This window comes from Heloderma suspectum, chromosome 2 (assembly GCF_057233095.1).
Source record: "Heloderma suspectum isolate Gila_16-S chromosome 2, 16-S_ref, whole genome shotgun sequence".
Taxonomy (NCBI): Eukaryota; Metazoa; Chordata; class Lepidosauria; order Squamata; family Helodermatidae; genus Heloderma; species Heloderma suspectum.
The window spans coordinates 232,629,907-232,653,328 of NC_139459.1; the positions used below are offsets into that span (position 1 = coordinate 232,629,907).

The 23,422-nt window shown below is 43.5% G+C and overlaps 1 protein-coding gene across 1 annotated transcript; it reads right to left on the reverse strand.

Moving 5' to 3' along the window:
* Positions 1-1,514: 1,514 nt before the first annotated feature.
* LOC146354234 (uncharacterized) lies at positions 1,515-22,515 on the reverse strand. The gene is made up of 7 exons (XM_084829790.1): positions 22,391-22,515; positions 17,750-17,860; positions 16,287-16,421; positions 13,366-13,517; positions 7,715-7,809; positions 2,878-2,998; positions 1,515-1,583 (listed from the first exon to the last, which is right to left on the reverse strand). The coding sequence occupies exons 1-7, from the start codon at positions 22,407-22,409 to the stop codon at positions 1,515-1,517; spliced, it is 702 nt and encodes a 233-aa protein (XP_084685916.1). The 5' UTR covers positions 22,410-22,515.
* Positions 22,516-23,422: the final 907 nt, after the last annotated feature.

A 23,422-nucleotide genomic window follows, 5' to 3' on the forward strand; every position in this document is an offset into this window, starting at 1 on the left:
AAAAAAATGAGACGGAAAGTGAACAAGTGGAAAGAATATACTTTGAAGTAATTCATATTGTTCTTACTGAAATGAACAGGAGATTTTCTGAAAATGATGATCTAATCACTGCAGTGGCATCTATTGATGACCTGAATTTTGAGCAAGTGAATCCACGAAGCTCCCTAGGAATCACAGTCCCAACAAAAGAAGAGTTTTCTGTGCCAAAAATTTCTTAGAAAAACAGAGCAACCCAAATGTATTTCAAGAAATTTACCAGCAAAAAGTGGCCTTTGCAGATACATATCAACTTCAGGCGGCTGTAAACAATTTTGCCTGCAGCACAGTCATCTGTGTGAGTTAACGTTTTCAGGTTTAACTTGGATCAATCATCCAGAGAGACTTTCAATGGCTCACAAGCTTTTAGCAAATTTGGTTTTTCTTGCATTTGAAAAAGAATGGACAGCTAACCTTAATTATGATAAATTTTTACATTCTAGGAAAAACAGAAAGCTGCAACTGTTGTGATGATTGATTTTTATGTGCTATACATTTTTTTCTCTCTGAAAAGGTGTATTGTGAACCTACCATTCAGAAACCTTCTTGCATGTTTGTCAAACATTTTTATAGGTATACAGTTAATAGTTTACAAAGTTAAGGACTTAATCCCATTGACTTCAACAAGAAATATTGTTGATAGTCGAACATATTTTCAGCACCACTCTCCCTAAATGCTTGACTACGGTTACATTGTAATTTGCTTTTATTCTGTTTCCAAAGGCGGCAGCCGGGGGGGTGGGGGTATTGATATTGCCATGATACAAGATTAAAATTGAAGTTGTGAGAAAACAAGCCCCACACTAGTTTTTAACGTCTTAGTTATATAGCATAAACTATTTTGTTTAACACCTTTTGGTATCCCCTTGTTCAATGTATCCTTAACATCCTTTTTTAATGAAACAAAAAATAGGTCAGTCATTTAATTCCTAGTGTTCATACTAAATTTTCTGTTAACTTGACCTTTACATAGCCCATTATGTATGTTAACACTCTCTCTCCAGGGGGAAGGCCATGGCCTTTCCCTTTAGCTGGTCTGGCCCTCTCATTTTCTTCACCAGTGATGGGGGGGGGGCATGCAGGCAGGGAATTGGCTGGCACTATGCAACCCCCAAATGCCCCACCTAAAAATGTGGCTGCCCTACCTAGCAAGGCTGACTGGCTACAGGGCTGCCTCCAGTACTAAATGCTGTATTACCACATTTTCAGTCTATAAAGCAACTCTGCTGTAAGACACACCAGACTTTCCAACAGATTCTGCCTTTCTAGATTGCAGCCTATTCATTTTTTATTGTTTTGCTCTTCCAGCAATGTGAGTACAAGTTCCAAGATTCAGCCTTCACTGAATAACAGATTGCAGTACTAGTAGAATCAAGACTTCTTCACAAGGAGCTTTTATCCTGCTATTGAGACTGGTTACTCACGGACGTTTGCAGGTCCTTTAGATGACGTTGTTAACCTCCAGGGTGTCTCCCACACTAAATGACCTTTATTCCATTTTTTAAATGAGCTATCAAATTACAGCGCTTGAGTTCTGCTTCAGTTCCCTTGTGAAAAAGGAAAAGCCACAATAAGAGGAGCTAGACCACAGCACCATCTAGTGGCTGTATAATGAAACATATGGAAGACTCGGATAAGGGAGGGAGGGGGGAGAGAGGGGAGGGAGGGAGCATGTGTAAGGGGAGTCCATCGTGATCCTGCATTTAAAACGGAAGCAGAAGCCCCATTTTAAATGTGGGATTTTAGGCTGGTGTAGAGATGCTCTCAGATCTACTCATTCATTTATTTATGTAATGCATAAAACCACCTTGAGTGGTAGAAAGGCGGGGCACAAAATAAATTAAATAAATAAATTTCCTACCTGCTTTTCAAGATTGCAATCTTCCAGAGGGGTTTCACAATATAAAACATACAATTTTATATCCATATCAGCATAACAAAGTCATAAATCAATTTTAAACAAATGTAACAATGAACCAACTGAAACAAGCCAAATCCAAAATTTAAATAACCAACTAAATATTTTACAAAAATAAATAAAAATCCTTTCAGTTAAAAGCCAAAGAAAACATATATGTTTTAAAAAATCCTGTTAGAGTACAATGCTATGGCCCCTAGACATTGACTGAAGGACCACAGGATACTAGAGGTTCCCCTGTCTGAGGTTAGAGACAGCGCTCTGACCTCGGAAAGGGGAGTTAGATATCCACCCCTCTTCAGCCCCTTGCAGCCAGCATGGAAAAAACTGTGCCAGATGGCCTCCGAGGTCAGGAAATCAACCTTGGAGATGGGGAAACGGGGGCGATCTGGTGGGTGGGGAGAGAAGGAGACCAGAGAGGCTAGGATGCAAGTTACCCTGAGGTTCTTCCAGCCTCCTTCCCCCTCCAAAGCACTGTTGCTAGATGCGCTATAAAGCCTGCCTAGTGAAATCTGCAGGGTGGGAGGATGGAGAGGCAAAGATCGTCTCCACTGCTCCTTCTGCCCTGTATTGGATGATCGGAAGCCTCTGAGTTCAGGGGGTTCCAATCACCAATTTCCCTGGCATGATGTGCCCAGAAAGCTGGAAGACTGCCAAAGAACTGGGAGTCACTGAAACACATTCATGAACTTAAAAATGATGCTGCGGAAGGCTCCTGCCCTGAAAGGCGGCCAAGAAATGAAGAAGAAGAAGAAGAAGAAATGCTTGCTGGACACTAGTGGCTCTTTATTGGCATATTTTATATAGATTATCACATTTTGCTTCCAAAAGAAGGGGGGCTAGCAAGTCATGGGCTATATAATTTTTCACAAATCAACATGTAAAGCTTACAAAATAACATGAAGACTTCATATTTTTCATACTTGTTGTTTTTCACAAATGTAATGAAAATGCTGTGTGCAACTAGATTCTTGTTTCTTCCTTGCACTCTTTGCCAGTGAGATATATGCACAGTATGTCTTATTAGTATTTTTGAACTGAGAGCTGTAAAGAAAGAATGACATGCATTACTTTCATTTCATTCCATTCCAAAATGCAGTACAGAAAAACTATCAGAAAATTCCTGCAACAAATCAGTAAACAGTCCCCCAAACACAAGGCCCAACTCCAAACCATGTGTTAGCCCACGTGGCTCTTTGTCCTGGGGCTTCAAGAAGCTTCCAATATGGGTTGGTTCCTGCAGCTGCATGCAGGATCTCTTGACACATTTTCTGGAAGACATTTGGGGCTGATCTATACAAAGGGTTTTTTTCTGTCATTGTGATGCTTGGGCCACTCACACGGCACACTCCCTAGGCTGTTCTCCTCACACTATTTCTGCCCTTATATCCTGGATTTCTTCAGACTACTTCTATTATTTTTAAAAGTGTTGCAGTTTCCATGCAGTATATATTGTGGTGTGTGGTAACTTCATGGTATTGTAACTTATTCTAGTAGGAATGGTTTCAGCCTACAGAGCTGGTTTGGCAACTGTTCTTCCTGCCCCCACATTTCACCATCCACAGGAGGAAGAGTGGCTCTGTAGGGAGAAAATATGGTTTGTCCTCTGCTGACTGTCATCAAAGAGGATGGCTCCGTTAACTACAAACCCCGCAAACTAGTATCTCCTCCAAATATATGCCAGAGTTTTGTGCTAGTTTTGTGCCACCAACTGAAGCATGAAAATGACATACCCTTAGGTGTGTCCTGGTGCATGCGAAAATTTCCACATTCTCATATTACCTCCAAACCTGTGCCAATGTTTTGTGCTAGATTTCTGCCATTTTGTGCCATAAATCCCTAGTTTTATGCTGTCGACTGAAGCATGAAAATTACATACTCTTAGGTGTGAACTGGCAAATGCAAAAATTCCCACATTCTCATATCACCTCCAAACCTGTGCCAATGTTTTGTGCTAGATTTCTGCCATTTTGTGCCATAAATCCCTAGTTTTATGCTGTCGCCTGAAGCATGAAAATTACATACTCTTAGGTGTGAACTGGCAAATGCAAAAATTCCCACATTCTCATATCACCTCCAAACCTGTGCAAACGTTTTGTGCTAGATTTGTGCCATCTTGTGCCACAAATCTTGGGTTTTGTGCCACCACTCACAACTGTGTACTGATACATCAAATGCGAGTTCGTAGGTTACACACTCAAAAACCAACATTGTCATATCACCTCCAAATCTATGCAAAAGTTTTGTGCCGGCACCAAAAATGTGAAAATGATATGACCTTGGGTGTGGCATAGCAAATTATTAAAAAAAATCAGCATTCTCATATCTCCTCCAAACCTATGCCAAAGTCTTGTGCCTGTTCTGTGCTACAAATCCCGAGTTTTGTGCTGCCACCCAAATGTCACCCCAATGTGACAATGACATAACCTTAGGGGTAGCCTGGCAAAGGCTGACATTTCCACAAACTCATATCACCTCCAAACCTGTGCCAAAGTTTTGTGCTAGTTCATGCTCTTTTGTGCCACAAATCCCAAGTTTTTGTTGCCACTATTTACTGAAGACTTGCTGAGTTCAATGGGACTTTCTCCTTCCTGAATAAGGGGGAGAAGTTCCCCTTTTAAAATGTCTGCCTGCCAGCCAGCTGTTAAAGGCACAAGGACCCAGCCAGAAAAAGCTGGCAACCCTATGTCCACATCAAATTCCCCACCTTCTCTTTCCATTCAGTGTGAAAGAGTATTTTAATGACACTGATAACAGCATTGGTAAGTGCTGTTGAGATGCTCTTGGGATCCACTCTATGATCAACATCTGAGGCCTTCCTCTGAGTGCCACCTCCAAAGGAGCTTGGAAGGTGGCAACAAGGAAGAGGGCTTTCTCAGTGGTGGCCCCCAGACTATGGAATGAGCTCCCCACTAGGCCCGCCTGGCGTTGACAGTGTCATCTTTTCAGCACCACATAAAGACCACCCTCTACTCCCAGGCATTTAATAGCATATGATGGGGCATCTATGTCTGCTGTTTTGAACAGATCTATTAGGGAAATCTTGTTTATTTGGCTGTTTATATTGTTTTTAGCTGTTTATATTGTTCTAATTTTTGTGTGTTAAAAAATTTTAGACTGTTTTTATCGTGTTGTATTTTTTGTAATGCTAGTGTATTTTTTATGAATTTGTAAACTGCCCAGAGAGCTTCAGCTATGGGGAAGCACAGAGATGAAACAAACAAACAAACAAACAAACAAAATATTTCCTAATCCTATTTATAGACCAATTCTTTGCATGTTCATGCATATATGCTCTTTTACACGTAAGTATCTGTACCTGACTGGAGACAAGCAACTAGCTGCACATCGACAACATGACAATGCAGTTTTCAGCCTTCGCCAGGTCACACCTAAGGGTATGTCATTGTCATGCTTTGGGTACCTGCACAAAACTCGGGATTTGTGGCACAAAACTTTGGCACAGGTTTGGAGGTGGTATGAGAAAGTGGAACTCTAAGGGTATGTCATTTTCATACACTGGGTGGTGGCGCAAAACTCAGGATTGTGGGGCTACCTTCAAAAACTGTTCAGAAGTTTCAGCCGGTCCAGAATGCTGTGGCCAGACAGTTGACTGGGGCTGGTTACAGGGAGCATGTGACTCCCTTGTTACAGCAGCTTCACTGGCTACTGGTCTGTTTCTGGGCAAAATTCAAAGTGCTGGTTGTGACCTATAAAGCCCTATATGGCTTGCGACCAGGCTCCCTGAAAGACCGCATTCTCCCATAAGGGCCTGCCCAGTTCTTTAGATCTTCTGGAGAGGCCTTTCTTTTGAGTCCGCTGCCTTCAGGGGCACATCTGGTAGCAGCCCAAGAGAGGGCCTTTTTGGTGGCTGCTCCCAGGCTGTGGAACTCCCTCCAAAGGGAGGCTCGGTTTGCTCCCTCTCTGTTGTCCTTCCGCCAGCAGGCAAAGATTACTTTCTTCAAGAAGGCCTTCGGCCTATGAGAGGGTCTGTTGGGTTGGGTGCTGTTTTTAATTATAATTGTTTTCTTTTCTTCTGTTATTCTTATATTTTTATTATATTTTAATGAATTGTTTTAATCCATTTTAATTATGCCTGTAAGTTGCCTTGGGTGCCATATTTTTGTAGAAAGGCAGGGTACAAGTCAAACAATTCTTTCTTTCTTTCTTAGAACATGCACATACATATTGGGCCAGTTCACATGATCAAACAAGCCACCATGGCTTAAATAAGCCACAATGGCTTGTTTAAATTGGAAACGCATGCCGGCGTGTACCAGGCACCATTAGCCTAATAACCTGCCTGGGCATGCCTTCTTGTGTCATCTGAACCCAGGCAGCATGGCTTGTTGGAGGGGGAAACAACCCTCAAATAACCCAACAACAGGCCATGGGCTATTTGAGGGTTGTTTCCCCCTCCAACAAGCCCTGCTGCCCAGGTTTGGACAACATGAGAGCCACATCTGGGCAGGTAATTCGGGAAATTGTACCTGGCATGTGTTGGGGATTAAAACAAGCCATCATGGCTTAAATAAGCCATGGTAGCTTGTTTTGATCACAGTAGCAGGCACTGTCCTAGAAAGTGCATTACCTCCTGCATGATGAGAAAGAAGGAGGAATATTTATTTTAAAAAGTCACTTGCCAGTTCTGAATTTTTTAAAAGTACTTGCATTGAAACATCTGCTGCTCTATTAATCAGCAGCACTTCTTATCCATCAATCAAAAAGTGTTTAATCAATTAGTCTAGCTGAGTAATTACCAAAACATGGCACCACTAGCATTTGCAAGTGAATAATTACAGCAGATGAAAACTTTGGATTTACGAAGAACTAAAATAGGATGATAGAAATAAAATGGGAGATAATTTTTCTCTCTATCCTGGCATTAGTGAAGGACTAACACCCTTTCTATAATTTTGGTGGATAAATGCATTCATATTAAATATTCAAACAATAAATTGTTGTGCAGAATAAAATAACTGGACAAGATCACAAGGCTAGAAACAAGCCTGACAAAGAGAGGCCAAAGAAGGAGATTTGTTTATTTTTAAGTTATCAAGAATGTCAAAAGTTTGGCTATGCTTCAATAGCCCCTTTCTTTGGGGACAAAACACTAGTTATTATTAGAAGGAACAGGAAGGCAAACAGATAACCAACAGAAATATCAAGAGATGGAAGGACCTAGCTGCTGCAACAGGTTCCCTATGCAAGCATGATTTATCTTCTCCCACTGACTATTTGGTACCTGCCTAAAGGCTGTTTTGCAGGAGTAGTTTTAATGTGATGCCCTCCTCATAAATTGACTCTTCTGGGCAATTTTGACATGATGAAATAATTTTCTGAATGCTTTGGTGTGTCAAAGTTACCTTTTACCATGTCCAAGCTCAACCCATTTAAAGATTTTTAAGCAATCTTTCTCATGTCACAGCATTTCAGAGACCTCCTGGAAACATAAACCTGTGGGGAATTCATCTCTAACAGTTGTGTGCATTGGCATTAACCTGACAGCTGTAGCTAACCCACAATGGATTTTGTTCTGCCTCCTTCTTCTAGAGCATAATAGACACTTTTGTCCCATGCTGTGGATGCTCCACGGCTGTCAGGCTATTTCTTAACATTCTCTTTTGGTTTTGGAAAGTGCAATGCACAGTTGCAGATTCATGTGTCTGTGGCTACTTTCTCTGACGTTCTTCCCCCACATGTGTCTTGTGAGTAGGTGAGAAATTGGAGAAGTGGCCATCATCACTCGATGTAACTTACTTGTCCAATAGGGGTGTGCCATCCACCCACATCCATCCTCTTTTACCATAATTCTTGAGGCCAATCCAGTAACTAGAATCATGATGCTGAAAGCCCTAGGAAGACGTAAAAACAGAAAAGGTCATATCAGCGTCTGCTCCCCTGCCCAAGTCCTGATTCAATTAGGGATATTGGCGAAGTTTGCTCAAGCCAGGCTTGGCAATGAATTTTCACTGCCCTCCTTCCCTGGCTCATATCAAAATCCAATCTGGAGAAGAGGTCCAGTGGAGGCTGCTGGCTCCAATTTCGGTGGGGCTCTGATTCCATTCTGGATTTCAGGCAGAACCAGCCTGAACTCTAAGGGAGCTTTCCAAGGTGCTGAACCCTATCCCCAAAATAGTTTCAGTGCTTTGGATTGCTCCTTTAGAGTTCTGGCTGGTTCTGACTGAAACCCAGAATGGAATCATAACCCCACTGAAATCAGAGCCACCAGTCTCACTGCCAGGCTCCCTCCTAATCATCCCCACTGTAATCCCCCATCCTTGGAAGCCCTCCTCACCAGCTGCACAGTTGCTAAACAAATTCCCTCCTTCCCTTGCTTTGTAAAAGAAGATCAACACAGCAGCGAGACCAGTAGTGGTGGTGAGAGAGAGGGAGACTTATTTCCCCTTTCCCTTGTTCCAGCATACTACTGATCAGTGTGCCAGAGTATTGGAAAAGGAAGCAAGGAGGAATCCCCCATTCTCCACTGCTGCTGCTAATGCCTCCATTCCTGTCTCCTTTTACAAGGGAAGGGAAGGGACTGCATTTCAGGGGTGGGATGCTGATGGCAAGGGCTTGGGAAAATATCTGATTTCCCACGATTTCCCCCCAGAATAAAATCGGATAATTAATTAATCAATCAATCCGAGGTGAGCCTCAGAGAAGTTGCACATCTCTAACAATAACTGGATTTCTTCCTGGCAGATGGCTCCTCATGCTAACAAATCAATGCTCTTCTGCTGTAAGTTACAAGTGGGATTGCAACTGATTTCCATACTATTGGGGGATTCAGGGCTTTTTTAGAGGAAGCTGTTAATCCTCTGCATCTAGTTTCGGTTTTGGCAGAATTGAGATCTGAGCACTACAAGAAGAGCATTTCCTTTCCTGCTGTTCTGCTACATAACCTAGGTGGCACGATGGTATAGCTGAATAGCACAAATACACAAGTGGAAACAGTGTTTTCTTTCACCATCAGAAATAATACCCCATTTTTCCTGCTATCAAAAATCTCAAGGAAAGTGCTCTTTACAAACAGAAGTGAAACTGGAGGGTCACAACATTATCTAAAGAACTCATAAACAACCATGAGTAGGGAATGATGAGTGCACAATAAACATCTTGTGAGAAAAGCTCACTGTGCATTTTCTGTGTGTATATCATAATATATTCCATCTACACCAGTGCCCTTAGCACTAATTTCCCATCTTTGTGTGTGTGTGTGTGTGTGTGTGTAGTGTCCTATTGGGCTGCTAAACCTATCACAAGTCAGCACCTTCTGAAGTTGGCACCATTTTTACCACCCATTAATTTTATTTTTAATTAATCTTTTAAGTAGTGCTAAAGCTAAAACACTTTTCTGGATATACTTTTAAAAATAATATATTAAAATAATAGCAAAATACCAATGCAAGTGTTATAGCACAATACCCCTGTAATACCCTAATGCAATGGAAATATTACAGTATGATAAAAACAGCAATAACACCTTTCCAGTCACTGCCATTTTAGGAAGGTGGTTAATGGAGGTGACTGGAAAGATTCTAGAGGGAGCAATCCTACGAAGATAGTCAGCAACCTCCGAACTCGGAGGCTGCCGAATATCCAGCTCAGGGCATCTGGAGTAGGGAGGGGATCTTCGCCTCCGCTCGACAGCCACCCTGCATTTCTGCTAGATGGGCGATTTCACCCGTCTAGCAGCAGCACTTCAGAGGAGGAGGGAAGGAGGTTGGGGCAGCCAAAGGAAACACTCTATAGCTGATGCCCCAGTCTCCTACCCTCCCTGCCCCCTTTCCCTATCTCTGCACTCCATTTCCGAGCGTGGAGACATAGCCAGAACCGTGCTGGCTACGAGGAGGAGAGGTGGGGAATGTGGATTCTGGGCTCTGAGGTTGGAGCCCTGTTTCTGACCTCGGAGCCCAGAAACCAAAGAATCCTATGTCCATCCAGACACTGTCTGGGGACACAGGATTGCTCTGTTAAATTATTTTTTTAATTTGCAATATAGGGCAAACTATGCTCTTTAAAGCAAACCTTGCCTCTTAAAAAAAACAGAAGAAAAGTGTTAATGACATTTACATTTATGGATACAGTGTCATTCTTCCATCCTTCTCAAAAAGTCAGGCTTTCTCCAGTCAGAAAAAAGACGGAAGCAGGACTGGGAAAACACAGGAGGATTAAAAGTGGATGACAACATAGTGTCGCCCTCCCATAAAATGTGAATGAGCCATAGCAATTCCAAATAAATCCTTGCCTGGAAGCAGCCACATGCACATCTAATGACTGGAAAGAGGGGGAATTTTTTTTTTTTTTTTTGCTGCAGGGTGATAACTGATCTACTATTTCCTCCCTTAAAATACAAATCCCCCCCCCATGATACACAGCACTCAAGAGAGGCAATATACACAGCCTTCAAACGATTAACTCAAACTGGATTTCAAGGCAATAAAAGCAAAAGCTTCACAAACTAGCAGATCATTGCTCCAGGGGAAAATTTCTAGCATAGCCTTAGGGTGCAATCCTATGGCTGCTGCTAGTCAGTGGCTAGATGGCCATAGGAAAGGTTGGTTTCCAGGAACTGACCTCCACCCCCTCCCACGCCGCCTCATAGGCAGCGCGGATTGGCCCCGCACCCTGCGCTCAGAAGAGCAGCACGGAGCAGTGTAAAAGGGGCATTCCTGGGGGCGTTCCGGGGCGGGGAAGTCGGAAATGCCAGTACGACACATCCTATGTGTTGTCCAGCCGCCGCTCCGAGGTCCCATGGCTAGACAGCTGAAATCAGCTGTCTAGCTGCAAAAGCCAGGTGGAGGGAGCAAGGGGGAGATCCGCTCCTCACCTCTGCTCCTATCCTGCACTGGATAGGCGGTCGCCCCCAAGGTCGGAGGTGACAGTCGATCTCGATAGAATTGCTCCCTCCATGATGTTTATTCCTTCTATAAAAGTATAGATGATTGTTTTCACATTGGAGTGGCATGTATGGGACAGTTGATTGAGGGCCAGCTTCAAATATCTTGCAAATAGTGCCCTCCTCTCAAGTTAAGGTGCAGAATACCCAAGGCTGGTCAAGTTATTTTGACATCCGAGGCAGAAAATCCCCCTCCCTTGGAGTAAAAATGCAAGAAAGACCTGCATTTCCATTGGAACAAGATGATGGTCAGAAGGCAAAATGTTTTTGTAACAGAATTGCTACGTTGAAGGAATGTGTCAGGATTCCAAGCAGCAAATGACAAATAAGTGTGCACCATTGCATGAAAAAGCTATGTGTCAGCCCCATGACGTCATCCCTACAGTAAAGGCCAGATGATGACCACAATCCAGAATTACGTACATTTAAGTTTGCTGACTTTAATTTACTCAAGCATGCTTGAGTCTGTGGTGGGATTGTGGGCCATGTGTTTTCACACTAGGAATGAAGTTATCTAATTTTTTTTTTTATTATCCTTACATGATTTGGAAACAAAAATACAAGATACACAAGTGAAGGGGAATGGAAGGGAAAGGAAGAGGAGGGAGATCGGTTTTCAAGGCCAGTACAAGGCAGTGAGCTGTAAGCAGGGCTCTGAATGGACTTGGGCCCAGGCTGGGCTTCCCTTGCTGCTGTTCTTGCCTGAATGAGGCTGCTGTTCCTTAGGCCATGGAGGGGGGCGAAGCGTCTTCCCCCTTCCTTCTGCAGTCCCGGGGAAAACTGTCAGTTGGAGCCGAGTGTTCTTCCAGGTGGGGCAGGGTGGGGCGGGGAGTAAGCTCCCTGCAATTGCCCCTTCTCTGGCAGATGGATGGGCCAGGTGGGTCTCCCCCTTGGCTTGATGTTATTCCTGGGAAGCAGCGGGTGCAATCTCCCAGAGGCCCTTGGTCTCCTGGCTGATGGCAGAAGCCAGAGTGTGCTTAAATATGGCTGATGGATAATTTTAAATTTGGATATGTTTAGGAATATAAGAGCCCTGGTGGCTCAAACAAAGGCTGACTTCACACATAACAAGAAGCCACGCTGGCTGACTATCCCTGCAGGGCTTCTCACTGTGGTGGCAGCCACCATTCTGAATGGTGGGAGCGCACAGTAGCTTCTTCTTATCTGTGGATCTGGTGAGATGGGTTGTTGGGATGGTTGACGAGTTGCCCGCAACCCTAAAACAGCCCATGAGTTCTGGGTGGCTTGCCAACCACCCCAACAACCCACCCTTGCCAGGTTCACATGAAATGAGAATCCATGGGGTGGGGGTGGGGGCTTGGAGTGCCAACTGTGGGCTGCAATGGTCATGTGAACCAAAGTGGTGGGTTGCTGAGGTGTCATAGCTAAAGTGGTCATAGCTAAAGTGATCAAAGTGATCACCTAGTCATAGCTAAAAGTTGGAAAACTGCAGAACTTCTAACACTGAAATCTTGGTATATGAAACTATGGCAAATAGCCATGGCAAAAAAACTGATGTACCAACTGAAATTAGCCAAAGGTAAATTCGAAACATCTGACTTTTATAAAATATGGCAGGATTTTATTTTATGTACTGATCAGGGACATACACAGCAGTATTTGCCGAGGTCTTTCCTCAGACTATGGAAAAGAGACTTAATCTAATTTGATATAGTGAAGAATTTTAAAGAAAACTTCCAAGCAGCCTATGGATTCCACATATCTCTCTTTCTTGGCCTGTAAAGGTGGAAATTATACATATATGTTAAATGTACTACCCTCTGTCAATAATTAGATTTAAATTCAATCTATTTCTTTTTATGTATCTACTTTTTATTTTTTATTTTATTTTTGTTAGTTTGTTTAATCTTGTTTTGGAAAACTAATAAAATCTTCTCTTTTTTTTAAGTGGTCACCTAGTCCATCATCCCACAGTGGTTATCCAGATGCATCCAGCAAGCCAACAAACCAAGAATGAGGGCAACATGATAACTCTCTTTACTGGGGGAGGGCTTTCAAGCTCTTGACTATATAAAAAATCAAAACATAAAAATGAGAAGCCAAAATTTGAGTTAAGTTCTGGGAAGGCTGAAAGGGGAAAGGGAGACACACGGTGCACAAGGGACTATGAACTTCCATCATCACTTAAGGATTACACCTTAATTCACCATGCTGGGGAACATGGGCAGGATGGTGCTGTTGGACTCATGTCTTACTTGTGGGTGTCCCATGGGCAGCTTGGTTGGCCACTGTTTAAACAGAGTGCTGGACTAGATGGACCCTTGGTCTGATCCAGCAGGGCTCTTCTTATGTTCTTATAGCAGTAAGTATAGAAACAAAAGCTGGTGCTACATGAGCAGAGAAAACCTATGATGACCAGGAGTTGGCCTAGAGGAATAATAACCTTTTGTCTTGCATCATAATCAGGTAAGAACAGAACTCAAAGGGAGCAGGGGGGGCAGTTTTTAGGGCTCAACACTTCAGTACAGGATAGTCATGGATGGCTCACCTGTTCAGTTAGATTGTCACCTTTGATCATTACCAGGTGCGCACCAAGGGTATTGCAGACATTAATTGCCCCATCCCAGGTATGGTTATGAATGGAGAAGTAGTAGCATTTGGTCTGGGAGTTCTGCCAGCCATCTGGGCAATGAGGAATCACTGCAATGCATAGAACCTGGGATAAGATAACATGGTATTGAAAGGATTCCATACTCCAAGAATGGATGTGTGCCACCAGCTCCACAGGCTAGTATAACCAGCTCTTCAAAACCAATTCAGCCTCTACTAGACTTTCCATATTGTATCTTCAGTGCAATCACTGTGGATATTCACACTCAGGGCAGGGGATCATCACATCAGGCTGTGTGTTAACATATAACTAAGCCCTGTCCTACTTCCATTCCTTTGGGTTGTACAGCTCTCAACATCATCTTCCCCTATCAACCTGGCTACTGGTCTCCCACTGTACATGCCACATCTGCAAATTTGAAGCATCCTGAGAAAACCAAAGCAGGTATTCTCTTAACTCATGGAAGCCAAATCTTTAATAGCACCTTTAGGAAGCTGACCCTGCTTTAATTTCACACAGACATGACAATCCTGAGAAAATCACATCACACAGCCTTGGGCTTGGTCCTCAGCATTGCCAAATAAGCAGAAGTGACTCCATCAGCTGTGACAGCAATAGGCTATGATTCTGTATATGGAGGAAAGATGACATATACTTCACAACTCAGATGGGGAACAAACACTGTTCATGCCTATTTTAGAATGGGCCGAGTCTTCTCAAATTTCTACCTAATGGATTTAGGGTGTTTCTACATTAAGCAAAAAACCCACAAAAACCACATCCTTTCCAGAGCTTCCTGCTTTCGGTTTCTTTGTGGGATTAGGAAGGGCTTCTTTACATAGCAGCTGCGTGGTTTGAACTGAGGGAGTCCCTCCCTCCCTCCCTCCCTGGCATGTGTGCAAAGGAGGGGGGGAGTCTTGTTTTTATAGCTTGCAGCCCCCAGGAAACCTCTGACTTACTTCTGAGTAGACATAAGATCGCCCTGTAAGTCTGCCACCCTCAGCACACTTACTTGGGAGTAAGGCCCACTGAATAGGGTGCTCTGAAACAAGAGAGGACGTTGCTTCTGAGTTTGGTGGGGTGGGGGATCAGATGTGTCTCCCTTCATTGCAGAGAGGCATTTTACCCTCTTCTCCCTCCAACTGAGAAATGTGCTCAAGCATTTACATGGCAGACACCTGGGAATCGAGGAACGTCCTTCCACAGCAAGACTTGAGCAGAGGCAGGAGTTGCAATCAACAGGCGATTCTTGCCTAACAGGCGACAAACGCCCACAGCAGGCAGACACAGTGGTTTCTTCTGCTATTGGAGAATTTCATGGAGAGGTCATGGCACTCCTGTTCCATGGGCTGGGGAAAATACCACATTTTTTGCATTTGGGGAAAACATGAGATAGGCTGGGGGAAATGGCGGGAGGCACCTTGGACAGCAACAGCATCATGTAAAGAGCCCGCAAACTTCCAAGAGAGAGCCATCTCAATAGTAGGATAAAAGCTCCGAGTGATGAACCCCTTATTCTACTGGGTATTAATATATTTGAAGTGTTTCTACCAAAAGTGCCTGAAGTGAGGTAGATTTTTTTAAAATCTAAAAATAGTACATCATGCATCCTGAAAGAGTAACAATTCTAAAATTTAAAATTGAAAACAAAAATGCAGATACAAATAAGAACAAATATTAAAGGGACAGCAGCAGCAATTGAAATGCCACCAGAGGCCTGGTGGAACAGGTATGCTTTCCCCAGCATTCTAAATTGCTGGATGTGGGTTTATATATAATTCATTTGCTGTTTATTGGCTGCTGTTCCTACTTTGCATTGTTCTTCTTTTTATTTTGTTATCTAATCATGGATTCTTTTAAGCCTGAGGGCCTAGGGTGGTGGAAAGGCAGGATATGAATGTTTTTAACAAACAAATAAATAAAGGTTAGCAAAGATGTTGTATTTTGGGCTTCCTTAGGGAAGGGTTTCCTCATCCTCACCACCACCAAGGTGCCAATTGAAGCTTCCCCCCTAATGTGCCATAGGAATGTGGTGTGGGGAAAAGAATTACCCCCCCCATGGTCCTGATCTTGATCCCTCCTGCTCCATGGCTATTTACATTATAAAAGTAGACATGCAATCATTGCGTAATTGCAGTTAATAGCACTTACGGTTTAGTCCTGAGAAGTAACCCAAGATGGGACTCACAGCAGGGATTTCCCATGAGATCTCAGCTGCTGGGGTGGGTCCTCCATCAGTCTTGTGACTGATGTAACCCACACCTAGCACAACACCCAGATGTCTGCTACCACCACTTCTGAGGCTTTCTCCCAGTCTATCCACTCTTTAACCTCATCTGGTTTTGCTGCCATCGTTGTACATCGCTTAGGACGTCTTCCAAACATTTGATAGCTCAGTTCCATTTTGGGGGAGCGGGGGGATAAAATTGAAGACATGCTTCACTTCTATATCTGAAAAGGTTTATCATTTTAGAGTGCACATGAGTGGAAACTTCTTTTCTATGAGGGGATCCCAACTGTTGTGCTTCTGTATGAGTCATTGTTCTGGGCTTACAGTGAGCAATTCTACACTGCATCTTTGCACTGGTTGACTAAATGATCCAGTCACAGCTAATGCAGACAGACAAGACAGCATGACTCACCCCACCCCCCACCCCAAGTGGCAGTTGATCAGAAGAAGGCAAAAGTATTACAGTGGGCAGCCTTCTCTGTGGGCAGATACTGTGGGAACACAGGAGCCTTTTATTAGTTTATTTCTGGCACGTTAGCAAGTTCTGTGGTGGAATGCAGTTTGGGAATGACAGGATTAGCATTTTCAGCTACAGTGGCATTTCATACAGATCTTCTGTTGAACTTACATTTCAAAATGGCCACCACAAAAGCAGCTGTGGCTATTATTAGGGAAGCACACACCAAGAGGTGAAGGATGACAATGGATGCTCTCCGAGAGCTGCACCCTGTATCGTCAGCAAATGCAGTGGGTGAGGGCACACCTGTAAATAACCATCAAGCCAAGTGATTATTATAATACAGGAAATTCGTATCAGGAAGCAGGTCCAAAGTGACTTGTACATATATAAAAGGCAGTGAGCATGCGTACAAGATAAGGCAAATAAATAAATAACCAGGAGTAAATGCAGGCCCAGGTCCCTCACCAAAGTTGCTGTGGATAGGGGACACTGCGGGATCCAAGTTCAAAGATGAAGTAGGATGGGTGAGGATATGGTGCCTTGGGCCCAAACCTGATGGTATGGTGCCTCAGTCTGTCAGCTTCCACATCTTCTAATCCCAGTAATTCTGGGCCTAATGAGTTGAATGTGGAGAGAAGAAATGAGAGTCCTGGTCTAGACCTATAATACAGCTTTCCCAAACCTGGAAACTGTAACTTTCATCATTCACAGATGTAATTGTAACTCTCATCATTCGCAGTCAGCATGACCATTGGCTGTAATGGTGGGGGATGATGGCAGTTGTAGTCCAACACATCTAGAAGGCACCAGGCTGGGGAAGGCTGCTGTAGTAAGTGGTGTGATCTAAGAGGGCGGGTGGGGGGCAGAGTTTGAGTTCCATTCTTAACTCTTGGGGAAGAATGGGCCTGGTAGGTAGATCTGAATGGACAGTTGTGATCAGAGTAAGGCCTTCAGTCCAATATCTCAGAGGCAAATGTAGTGAAGTGATGAGGTGGTTAAGTATGCTTGAAGGTTGGGAGTTTGTGTCACAGCTCTTTCCCAGTGTTTGATCCAGTTGGGGAGAACTAAAGTGCAGTTACATGGCTAAGCATGTTGCAATCTTGTATAAGAATCAAGTTTTGACTCAAACAATATTTTTTGTCATAGCATCTATTTTGGGGGAAGGAAAAACAAACACCTAAAGGTGGAAACTCCATAGTACGTTCAGTTATGCCAGGGCTTCCCTTTCACCAGAAGTCCTGTTAGTTAAGGGAGGTGTATTACTCAATAACATGCCCCTCCTACTCGTCTTCTGAAAGCTGACCAATCAGCATCAGCAAGTCATTTATTCTCTCATGAAACATAGTATCCTATTGGTCAAAAGAAATCAAGACATCTAGAAAGATGTCCAGATGGCATGGTCACAAGATGGCGTGGTCATGGGCTTCATCAACCTACTTCTCTTGTAAGACTATTAATGATGTAGCAATTACTTAAAGTGGTTCTAGTGGGGCCTTTCTTAAGGGTGACAGGATGAGCCCTCACAAACATTTCCACACTGCATGTTAAGGCTGTTTTCCTGTTCCCCAAACCACACAAATATGATTTCTAGATTTGAGGGCTGTTTTTTTGTGCTGTTAAGAATCTCTTACCTGGCTTTGCTTTCACTGTTGGCTCTGCACCTACTTGTTGCATTCTCAGCAAATGTGGAGGTATCACATTCTCATAATCCCTTTCAGAATTTTCAAGACTTCCTCCAGAAACTAGAGCAAGAAACAGTTCCTAAGTGCTGGTGTACAAATGCACATCCCATTTATTTAATCCCTGTGATTTTGTACATGCAACATGGCAGTACACAGCAAGAACTGTAGCAATTCTTGTGACTGCAGGGACTGGAAAAACTACAGCCAGAGCTGTAGAAATTGCTGTTATGGCTGCATACCACCTGGTTAACACTAAACGACTGCTTTGGACCCACAGTCTTCAGCAGCAACAGAAACCTATTTTACAGAAAGCACACTCTTTTTCTCTCTCCCTGACAGCTCCTCTGCTAATCTCTCTCTTGCTCTGGATCACCACCCAGTCCCCCCCCCACACACACACACCATGCATCCATGATGAATACATCATACACACATGTCCCTCCCTTCTCCTCTTTCTTTTATTTATTTCATTTCTATACCGCCCAATAGCCGAAGCTCTCTGGGCGGTTCACAAAAACTAAAACCAAACAACACACAATAAAACAATTTAAAATATATAGAACATTAAAACCACAATATAACAATACAACCACAATAAAACCTAGCAGCAGTACAGGAGTTTAAAATACAGATTTAAAACAGCAAAGATATTTTTTTATTTTTAATAAAATTATTATTAATCTTTATATTAATTATATTAATTATTTCAGATTAATAATATTAATTATTAATCTGAAATCTTTAATTTCAGGATCCCTCCAAAATTCTCCTTGCAACCCTTTCTCTCTCCCTCTTTCTTTCACAAGAGAAAAGAGGAACCTAAATGTTATTAAAATGATGTAAATCAATGGAAACATGTATATAAGAACAATGTCAAACAACCCAGTAGAAAATAATACCGGGTTTTAAAGCATGAGGATCTTGTATTGTGCTTGTGGTGGTGAAGCCTTACTATGCACAGTCAACTGTCTGCCTAGGATGGAGAAAAAGAAGGCCGTGTGTATGCAAGAGAGAGAGAGAGAGAGAGAAAGAGAGAGATTTGGTTTAAGCCCAATCCGAAACATGTTTACTCAGAGGCAAATCTCATTGAGTTCAATGGGGCTAGCCTAGTGCCCATGTGATCATGCGGATCATCATGACCTTAGCCTGCCTTGTGGTCCCACCCATAGCTGCTGCGGCTGTCTTTGCAGAGAAGCCATTTATCACTTCCTCCAATAGCAATCTCCTTCAGCACAAGTTGGTGGCTACCAGAGCAATAGCAGAAGACTGAGCAGTGGCTTCTCTTTCTTTCCCTTCCCAGGGAGAACAGCAAAGTTAAACAGGCTGTGAACTTTTGCACAGTATAACAGAATACTAATACAAATGCTAAGATCTCAATAAAAATTAAAACAATTGATCAGCAGTCAAACAGTGACCATCAATACATCACATATGCAGGTTGTACATAGTCGCAATACTAATTTCCAAATCCAAGGCTGTACAAGTACACAATACCAATATCCCAAACGCGTTTCGACCAATCTGTTCTTCTTCACTGGGAGAAAATATAAAGATAAACAATAATTACAGCTGTTAGGAAAACAAAATTAACATGACGTTTGAATTCCTACATGGAACCAGTAGTTCTTATATATACAAAAACTGAGATCCACACCAAGCAAGTGGTAACTGCATAAAAGAAAAGCGGGGGGAAGGACATTCTCTCCGACTTTAAAAAATGACTAATTCCTTCTGTCCGAAGCAGCCATTCAACAAAACCAAAATAAACAAACCTATTGTTTTAATCAGTTTTTTAAATGCGAACACACTGACTAACTCCCAGAGATGGCTTAGATGCTGTGTTGATGGCCATTTTTTGACTTCTAATCCATTGTTTTAATTTTTAGTGAGATATTTGCATTTATATTACATTTTGTTATATTCTTGGATATACATAATTTTCCTTTAACCTATTCTGTTTTGGTGGTTGTAAGTGGTTAAAGATAGAACCAGTTTATCGATGTTAACTTCCGCAGAGTTACATGGGAATAACCCTGTTGAACTCAGTTGGCTTTACTTCCAAGTAAACATGCATAGGATTGTGTTGTAAGCCTCTCTTGGCATGTATATGCAAGAGGGTGCCAGAAGATGCAGGAGAAAAGGATGGGGGAGAGAAGAAAGTGTGACAGAAAAAGTATGTGTTGCGAGGAGAGAGAGATTCCACAAACTGCTGATCAGCTAGTGGGGCAGAGGGAGAGGATTCTGTGCTTTGGATTTTACCAGCCAAACTATTGGCTGCGGGCTTCTACTATTTAACTAGTTAAATATAGGACATTGCAAAAATTAGACTGATATGATGCATCCTAATATATGGCATCTTGAGCCTTGGCTTCCCTACCCATATCATAGTTGATCCAAAGGGGCCTGCATTTCAGGAGGGGTGGATGAAAAGGAAGAGATTGGGGAACTAGAGTCCAGGTTCGGGTGATCATGCGGGGGGGGAGAGAAGTCACTGTGGCTTCTCTCCCTGCCCCTGCGTGCCCATTGTTTACATAATTATCTACACTGCAGCATGGGTTGGTGTGTCAGCCAAACCTGACACACAGTGCAGAAGGGGTGGCTTCGTACCCACCCTACAATCCACAAGTTGCAGTAGGGGTTGTAGGGTGGGTACAAAGCTACCCTTGCCGCATCATGTGCCGGGTTCAGATAACATGGCAACCCATGCTACAGCACAGGTAATTATTTAGATGACGGGTGTGCGTGCAGCATGCATAAGGGCAGCGGGAGAAGCCATCATGGGTTCTCCCCCCACCCAATTGTCCGAACCCTCCCAGTGACTGGGTTCACACAACACACTAACCCACCCTCAGTGGCTGAGTGTGGGCTGTAGTTGAACTATAGGTTGTTTGCTGAACTGTGGGTTAGCATGTTGTCTGAACCCAGGGCATTTTCCACAGGGTGGTTTGTTAACCATGCAGTGTGGCTTATTTTCCTCGAATACGCCACCTTGAGAACCCATGGTTTGTTGCTGGGTTGTTCAAGGTGGTTAACAAGCCACACGGCATGGTTAACAAGGCACCCTGTGGAAAATGTCCTGGGTTTATACAACACGCTAACCCACGGTTCAACAAACAACCCACGGTTCAACAACAACCCACACTCAATCACTAAATGTATGTCAGTGTGTTGTGTGAACAGCCCCTGTGTAAAAAATTTGTATAGCTTAATCTAGAGCAACGATCTAATATCTATTAATGTAAGTCAGTCACTGCTGGCTGGGGTTGCTTCTAGACGTTTTTAGCGTGCAAGTACCTTCCCTCATTGATGGAACTTTACAGGGCTCCAGGCATCATTGTCATCTTCCATTTGAAACCCTCCCAAGTTTTCCCACCACTTCCATCTTTTTTTCCCCACCACAGAAAATCCATTATGGAAGGAAAGAAGGAATAGCTGCACAGCATCTTTTGATTGGTAGCTAGAAGCCCTCCTCCTGGAAGCACCCTGGGTCAATGGACAAGATGGATACAAGCACCTCACAGCTGCTTTTATGTTTAGAAAGACTTGTGCCTCCTATACCCTCCATCATTCATCTTTCTGCTGCTCTCGCAGCACTACTCCATTCATTATTACCTCTCTTCTTGTCTGGCATGCCTCATCCAAGCATATTAAGCATATTAATAACATATAAATAGAGATACAGACAGAGCATTGTGGCTGATGTGAAGCTAACCTCTGATGTTGTGATACAGAGTGGGCTGAAAGAGCGTGGCCCAACATGACAGAGAATGTCATGGCTAAGCGGGGATCTGAACCAAGATCAAGTCTAGCACCTGATCCACTCTGGCTCTTTTTTTACACACACACACACCACCCACAATAGGTTGGAGTCCACAGTTACAAAGCAAAACATGAATGGCATCAAAGACCCTTCTTTTCCGTCCAGAGCCAGAGATGAAAAGGGTGGGACAGGAAACACAGAGTGGTATAATGCCCATGTCGAATGTTGGAGAGGCAGCAAGGAAAGGAGGGGTGGGTAGTTATGTTGCCAGGCTGCAGTTGCCAGCCCCAGAGAACTGTGGTGGTCTGCCCATAAACAGTGTGGTTCTTTTAGGAAAGGTACCAGGCAGGAAATCAGGAAATACTGGGAACAGGTTAGGACAATATGTCAGGAAAGGTCACTGCTCCTCTAGAAGAGGAAGATAATGCTGTGAGCAGGTCAAGCAGGAAAGCGGTGAGAAACTTCACCCAGGACTAAATGCTGGTCTATTACCAATCCAGGGCATAATCCTCACGGCCACAGTCAGGCTGCCCTGTTACTGAAGGCCCCTCTTGATGTGATGCATTCAGACAAGCATTGTGAAGGATTGAGCAGGGCAGGCACTTTCTGCTCCCTCTTATGCACACTGTGCCTCTGAAGCAAGCTCTGTTCTGCCCATAGTGGGCCTAATCATTCTCCCTCTAATCTCGGATAGCTCTCACTTTTCAAATACTGCTTCTTTCATTGAAGTGAATGTCCAATGTAACCCACAAGAGTGTGGTCAAGGTAGAGTAACGGAAGACCACCTTCATGGTTCTTCCCCCACCGCCACCCCACAGCCAGGTCCCTACCTGGCCTTCGCTGTGCCATGTTCTTGTCCGCTAGTGTAGTGCGGCTCCAGTGCTTTAGAACGGCCTGGTCACTTAGTAGTTCTCCTAAAGTGAGATTTGGCTGTTTCCCCAAAGGCAGCCACCAGATTATAAGGAGTGGATCTTAACGGCTGTGTCTTGCAAAACCCTCACAAGGACTTCCTGTAGCTCAGAAACCACAGGCAGCCAGGCTCCCACACCATGACTCTGTACCAGCCACTTCACTTTCTTTTACCTGGAGAATGAGAGCTGCTGGGTCAGGGGAGGAAATGTCTAGGAAGCCATGATTAATGCTGGGGCTAGTCAGAGTAAGGCAGGCCTGCAAGGAAGAGGAAAGGAAGAGTAGGACTATGCAATATCAGGTGGTTAGAATAACACATCCTGGACACTGTACATGGAGAAAAGCAGGATACAAGTTATTAAATTAATAGGTATAATGATTAATAGATAAATAGGGGGGAAATATCATTCTTTATTTTAACAAACAGCAATTGGTTCAATTAATCAGTAGGGCTGGTGAGGAAGCTCCCCCAGGACTGAGAAGTGGCCCATGGGACTCCAGGCTAGACCATTTAACCCACGGTTTGTCTGTCTACTGCTCCAAGGGCATGGTGTCCCCAGAAGGATGCTCTTGGACCCCTTCATTTTTCTCAGCTTAGTTCACTGAGGGCAGCAGTGACTAGGCAGAAGAAACCCATGTCCCCTATACAGCTTTGCCCTCCACATGAGCAGGCAAATTCCTGCATAGAGCTACCTTAGCAAAAAGAGTACAGAGGCAGAAGCTACAATTTGTAGATGGAAATAAAGGTACTTTTCCTGGGATCCCCATGAACCCTTCATAGGGATGAAGCTGGGGTACAGGGAAGCCCTTAGATCACAGCAAATGTGATCAACAAAAGCAAGGAGCTAAGCAGCCAGGCCTGGGTGGACTGGAACAAGCAGGTAGCGAGGCTATGTGGCAGTACCCCAGCGTTCCGTGACTTAAAGCAATTTCAGCAAAGGAGAAAAAGCCAA

Bases quoted from the DNA above. Each gene is read 5' to 3' on its own strand.
- LOC146354234 (XM_084829790.1), bottom strand. The intron at 16,422-17,749 runs GTAAGAGATTCT...GGTTATTTACAG, and splicing joins AACAGTGAAAGCAAAGCCAG to GTGTGCCCTCACCCACTGCA. The intron at 13,518-16,286 runs GTAAGTTCAACA...TATGCATTGCAG, and splicing joins TGTGGTGGCCATTTTGAAAT to TGATTCCTCATTGCCCAGAT.